Source organism: Colobus angolensis, unplaced genomic scaffold (assembly GCF_000951035.1).
Source record: "Colobus angolensis palliatus isolate OR3802 unplaced genomic scaffold, Cang.pa_1.0 Scaffold58, whole genome shotgun sequence".
NCBI classification, from domain to species: domain Eukaryota; kingdom Metazoa; phylum Chordata; class Mammalia; order Primates; family Cercopithecidae; genus Colobus; species Colobus angolensis.
This window is the reverse complement of record NW_012119376.1, coordinates 13,035-19,342: the sequence shown is the minus strand read 5'-3', so window position 1 is coordinate 19,342 and position 6,308 is coordinate 13,035. Positions and strand designations below refer to the sequence as shown.

General features: G+C 39.1%; 1 protein-coding gene across 1 annotated transcript in view; it reads left to right on the top strand.

Moving 5' to 3' along the window:
* Positions 1 to 5,929, top strand: part of UTRN (utrophin) — a 608,259-nt gene extending 602,330 nt beyond the window's left edge. The window contains exon 75 of the mRNA XM_011962010.1: positions 3,915 to 5,929. Within this exon, the coding sequence (XP_011817400.1) occupies positions 3,915 to 3,923 (9 nt within the window). The 3' untranslated portion in view covers positions 3,924 to 5,929. The remainder of the gene's footprint in view (positions 1 to 3,914) is intronic.
* Positions 5,930 to 6,308: the final 379 nt, after the last annotated feature.

Sequence of the window (6,308 nt, the reverse complement as noted above, 5' to 3'; positions counted from 1 at the left end):
CCGCCAAAAAGGATTTTGAGGACTTCACAAAAAGGAAAGAGCAGGCAGGAGGGGATGGAGGAACAGTCAATTACACATTTGTCTCACGCTCAGTAAATCTGCATTTTATATAAGATAAAGTATGCCCAGAGTAGAAGAAGCAGTCAAATACGCATTTTTCTCAGGGTGGGCGGAGAGATGACTTGTAGTCCTGCCTTTGTCCTGTAAAGATAAGCTGTTAACTCACATTTTCTGGGTGAAATTCAACAAAACTCTTTTGGGTAAAGATTTGGGGGCCCTTAGAAATTTCCTTGTGAGCAATTTGTGAGGGAGGTCACTGGCTTTCTATCTTTGCAACTATCTGTTTAGGAAGGTAGTTTTTGTGTGACTCAGTTCCCACATTTAATTTTTCCCTTTAGCATAGTGAGTTAGGGATCCTGAGATTTTGTTTTCCATTCACATTTTCTATCACCTGCTTTTAGTAATAATGTGCCACAAAGCCACAGCAGCTTTGGAGAACATTTTCTTTCATAAACTTGTTTGCTAATCTTTTTGAAACAATGAACCTGCTGAATGATTGTCTTATTGGCAAGAGAGGCTAGGATCTTAACGAAAAGACAAGAGTATGTGAAGGAGACTAGGGGTGTGGTGAACTGTGGGTGTTCTCTCCTGCTTGCTTCTGTTGTCTGAGTGAATTGGAAGCCAGGACTTCAGCAGGAAGTGAGGTTGGGGAGGAGGTGTCAGAGGTGCGAGGAGAGACTGGAGGATGTGTGATAGCTTCTTGGAGAATAGAAGAGCAGATGGCCTGGGAAATAGAGTGTGACTACAAGCAGCATTAAAGATGCCACTCATGAATTTAACATGAGGCCATTCTGCAGGGTTTTAAGTTGCCCTCTAGGCATATTCATGTTCATGAGCAGAGGCACCAGAGTGAGCTGAGTATTGCATTTAAAAAGTTGAAGTTCGGGTTTGACAAAGTGAGCACAGTGATTCAAGGGAAGAGGCAAAGAAGTGATTATATAAGCATGATTGAACCACATGCTTCAGCTCAGTAGCAAAAAGAATGAGGAAATGTCCAGTGTGGGAGACAGAAATACAGATGGGAGGATCAGTGGATCCTATTATCAAAGGATGGATAAATTTGCAGTTGTAGGGGAAGTATGCTGTGGAGGTAGAGGTGGTTGTCAGAAGCTGGACTGAATGATATTGAAATTAGAGGGGTTGCCAAGTATTGGTAATGGTCCATATTTGGACCTTTGTGTGAATGGCTAAGAAGGGTGGAGGACAGGACCATTGAAGGAAAAGAGCCTAAAGATCCAAGAAGCCAGAGTGCTGGAAGAATCATCTCCATGGGTGTTGAAATCACTAACATTTAAAAATAGTTTTAGAGTGGGTGACATTGAGCCATTTTTTACTTAAAGAAGTGAAGGAACATGACCCACGGAGTCAGTGGATGACTGCATAATGGATTGGTGTAGTCTGATGACTTAAGATTCAAAGCTGGGTGTTTTTAGGGAGAAGAGAAAGAAGATACCCCAAAGGCCTCAATGAGGACCCAGGAAGACTTATGCAGTGTATAAGGAATGGGGGAGGGTAGGGAGGGTAAGTGCTATGTGAGAGGGTTATGAGGGAAACTGTGTCTTCAGGTAGATGCAGATATTGATTAGAGCAAGTAGATGCAGGCAGCTTTCAGAGAAGGGTTTGGGAACATGGATTTTGCGGATCTCAGGCCACATGACCTATAGGACAGGTTTCAAGAGCTAGGAAGGGCAAGGCATGGGGACACAAAAAGGGGTATGCAGATCTCTATATGACTAGAATACAGGTGATGGAAAGGCGACCAGGAGTCTAGAACTTTTTGGGGTGGCCCATTAAATTAAGGATAAAGGGTACAACGAGGTTAGTCCTGATGGTCCCCAGGTGGAATGAGGCTGTGAATGACAAAGGCACGGAGGGAAGAGAGAGTCTTAAAATCCTCCAACACTTATTATAATACAAGTGCTCGGAATTTAAAGCAGAAAATGGTCTTAGGAGGCCTTCTCCTCCTACTCTGTTTCTAGATTTTAGAAATTGAGTTTACAAAGAGCTAAATTGTTCCTGGTTATACAGCAACTTAGCGGATGAAACAAACATCTAACCCAATACAAGAGGCCCCTTTCCTGTTTTCTTCCTTCCCTCTCCATTTGTTTTTTTGTTCTTTGCTTTACCCTTCAGCATTTTCCTTCCCTTCTCTCTTCTTCATTTATCATGTCTTGGGTCAAATGGAAATTCATGAAAATTGTATATTTTCACATGGAGGGTTGAGCTAATACTTACATAGCCTGATCTTAAATTTTTAGAATTCTGACACCTAAAAGGAGAAATATTGTGTGTCCAATTAATAGACACATCTAATTCTCAAGGATAATAGAGTATATAGACAGAATGCAAAACTCCTCTTGGCTTTATATTCAACATGAATCTGTGCCAGAGTTTCAGTTATCAATGTTAGTATGTAACAAAATGTTCCTTTCTCGTACAGAGTTAATCTCTCCCCTTCTGTGTCCTCAAACCACTTTGAATTTACTATGGCTGGCACTTACCTCATATTAGAATTGAATGAGGCTGCCTGGCTGAGATATCTTCCATACCTGCTTCACAGGAGGGCCTCACCTCACTACAATGCCTGGAACCCATCAGTGTTTGCTGAATTTTTGCTCCCTCTAACATGGCAATCAAATGTTCACAATGGAGAAGCAAATGTCTGAAGAATCCAAGTTTGTATAGTCATGGAGAATAGGCTGTAGGCCAGAGTCAAATGAGTTTGCCGCTTTCAGCATACCTGGGAAAAGGAGGGGCTCCGTAGGCACTTTTTCCAGCAACAACAAGGAACATGCTTCCAGGGAGCAGTACTTTATGCTAAAGTCCCCCATAAAATAAGGTGTAAAGCAGTTGAGTATCTTTCCTGAGAGTTCAGAATGGCCTTTTATGATTTATGAGGCATGGTCCAATTTGGATGATTTCATTTTATAATTTTCTTTATTTTTTTCTAATTTCAAAATCCTTTTAGAAGACCAAAAGTTTGACCCTCCCTTCAAAAAGTTGATACCACTTCTGTGAGTGTGGCCTGGATTTATATTGTCGCTGACCTGGGACATTTAACTTTAACTGGCACCACTGCACACACTTGGGTTATGATTCCTGCCTTCTCTTCCTCTTCTCTGGACTCCAGCTTGGGATCAAGATGGGTTGGCGTTAGGGTACCCCCTCTACAGATGACCTCCCACAGTCCCCCAGGAAGACATGGGATATTTTCACCAGCCTCATTCACTCACCAGCCTCATTCATTCACCTCCAGCAGAAAGAAGTGAAGTCCTCTCCATTTTAACTTAGCTTCCAGCCTGGTCAAGAGAAAAGACTTTCAGACCTCCCTCTAAATCAGCTGCAGTGATAGAAAGCAGACTAGGTCGGCCTGGCGCGGTGGCTCAAGCCTGTAATCCCAGCACTTTGGGAGGCCGAGACGGGCGGATCACGAGGTCAGGAGATCGAGACCATCCTGGCTAACACTGTGAAACCCCGTCTCTACTAAAAAATACAAAAAACTAGCCGGGCGAGGTGGCAGGCGCCCGTAGTCCCAGCTACTCGGGAGGCTGAGGCAGGAGAATGGCGTAAACCCGGGAGGCGGAGCTTGCAGTGAGCTGAGATCCGGCCACTGCACTCCAGCCTGGGTGATGATAGAGCGAGACTCCGTCTCAAAAAAAAAAAAAAAAAAAAAAAAAAAGCAGACTAGGTAACTTCATCATGAGAGGGAAGGACCTCATTGCAGAAAACAAAAGTCACATGGGAGTTAAGACTCCTGAAAGAAGCACTTATATTTTCTTCAAGAATTGACAGATCTCTGCTTCCTGTGATGTTTCATGCAAATATTCTGACAGTGCTATTTTCCCTTCCCACAGGCAATGTGATTTGGCCAGCCAATGTTTCCTGAGATACAGTGTTGCCCTTTTCAGCAAATGCCAATTCCAAGTTCCATTTAATCAGAAGCTCCATGGCTCCGTGGCCCACAGTGTTGAGTGCTGACTGTGTGTTCTACTGAAAGAGTAAAACACTGACTATCCAAAGAGAAATGGATATTTTGTTTTTATAATAACCATATATTATTGTTTTCTTCTTCCCTTTCTATGCAAGTGTAAATTAATGAACAGAGAGGTATTTGGAAATGGTAATACATTTGTCACAGATTTGTATAATGTATACAGCATTGGGAAAGTGGGTGGGGGCTTTCTAATATGATACCATCTTTTTAATAACTCTGACAAAGCTTACATAAGAATTAGAAACTACTTTACATTTTTGCATTCCTTCTGCTGTTCTTATTAACGTTGCACAGTAACTTCATTATTTCTTTGACTCTTTCACCACAATGTTTTGGTTATTTATAATTTATCAGCCATATAACCAAATAGATCCCATGTATCTGTTTCCATGATTTGGCCACATTAATAAATGCATAAATTTCAATCAAATATCTTTATATATATACACATATGGTTTAAGCTACAGCCCTGTGTATGCCTTTTAACTTTATTTGACGTTGCCCACTTACTTCTTTGCTGTCCACTTGGATAACCGTAATAAAAAACCTATGGGCCTAAATGGCATTTCTTTTGGGATATTTTTTCCTGCATTTCATTCCCTTTTTATGTAAGTAGGAATTAATTATTTATTTAATGTCTTAATCTATTTGCTAAAGAAGACTACATTATGATAATCTCAAAGATCATATTACCAAAGGTTGCCCACTTAAGCATATTTTCATTTTGACACAGAAACAAACTTTAGTATAACCTTTCCTAGTTCCTATGTCTTAATTTTCGTCATTATATGCACAGCACACCTTTACCTATGGTGACACCAGAGCACATCATTGTCTTTAGTTCCCTTCAAAGATAATTTTATTGTTGTTTTGTATTTTCAAGTCCTTAATAGTTCTTGAATCTCCTAGTTGTTTTCTTACTGAAAGCGGACACACATTTAGTGCACAGCTTGTTTTACCTTTTGGGTGAAAGATCAGATGTTTTTATACCCTTCACTTGATCAATATATTTGGAAAAAATGTTTTTCAAAAATCTATGTCACTGTTTCTACAGAAGAATGAAATTAATGCTTACGTGATGGTACCTCCACCTACATCTTTGAGTGCATTCAATTAAGTATTTTGGTTTAGCTTCTGATTTAACATTTAATTGATTCAGTTTAAACATGTTACTTAATTACCAAATGTAGAGGAACCAAAAAAAAAAGTGAAAATAGTATATTTTGATTCAAACATATTTGCTTTCAAAACATAAAGACATTTTAACTTTGGGTTCTCTTTAGCTGGGATGTGGCCAGAAGGAGGCTTAAAGTTAGAAATTGCTGTTATTTTAGAATAGGTTGGGTGGGTTGGGGGGCAAGGGTGTCTATTTGCAGCAGAGATATTTTGAAAAGAAGAAAATTGTTTTATATAAAAGGAAAGCCATGACCACCTTTCTACCTCAGATCCATCTTCATCCATTGCATTGGAAACTGCTTTATGCTGCTGCAGTCTGCAAAGTCTAGAGCTTTTATCAGGCCATGTCATACCCAAGAAAGCATCTATTTAAAGAAAAAACAATTCCCTGAACTCTCAACTCCAAGTTGTAGATTTGGTGTCTTCCTTGTTCTTACTTTAAAAAGTCATGTATTAATTTTCTTTCTGCCTGTATTTGTATGCAAAATGTCCTCTATCTGCTATTAAGGAAAAGCTACGTAAAACACTACATTGTAACCTTCTAAGTAATAATAAATAAAAAGAAATATATTGTAGTAACAACAATGGGAAGTAAGTATGTAGTTCTTTTGAAATATATGGTAAAGAACTAATCACAGACTATCATCATCTGGTTACATATTGTATTTTTCATCCTGAATAAAAGTGATTTTAACACAAGATGACTTTGATATTCTTCAGCTGGGTTCACTGATAGAATCTGAATTTTGAATGCACATTTATGAAATAAAGATATAGAGAGAGCCTGTATCTTGATATATCTACATATTTTCCTGCAATTTCTCTCATATACACTAATACAGTCTCCTGTTGCTCTCATTCTCTCTCTGTCCCCCATCTCTTACACATACATATAATTACATGATTCTCAATTTATTTTATAGATAGAAGGCTGTTTGATAAAGAAAAGTAATATTGGATATAAAGATGTGTACATAAACCCTATTGAGTGTTTTAATAACTAGATGCTATTGACATTAAGTTCCTTTCAAATCTACTTTTAGTTTCATGCTCTCAAATACTGTGTGATTTTTATCCA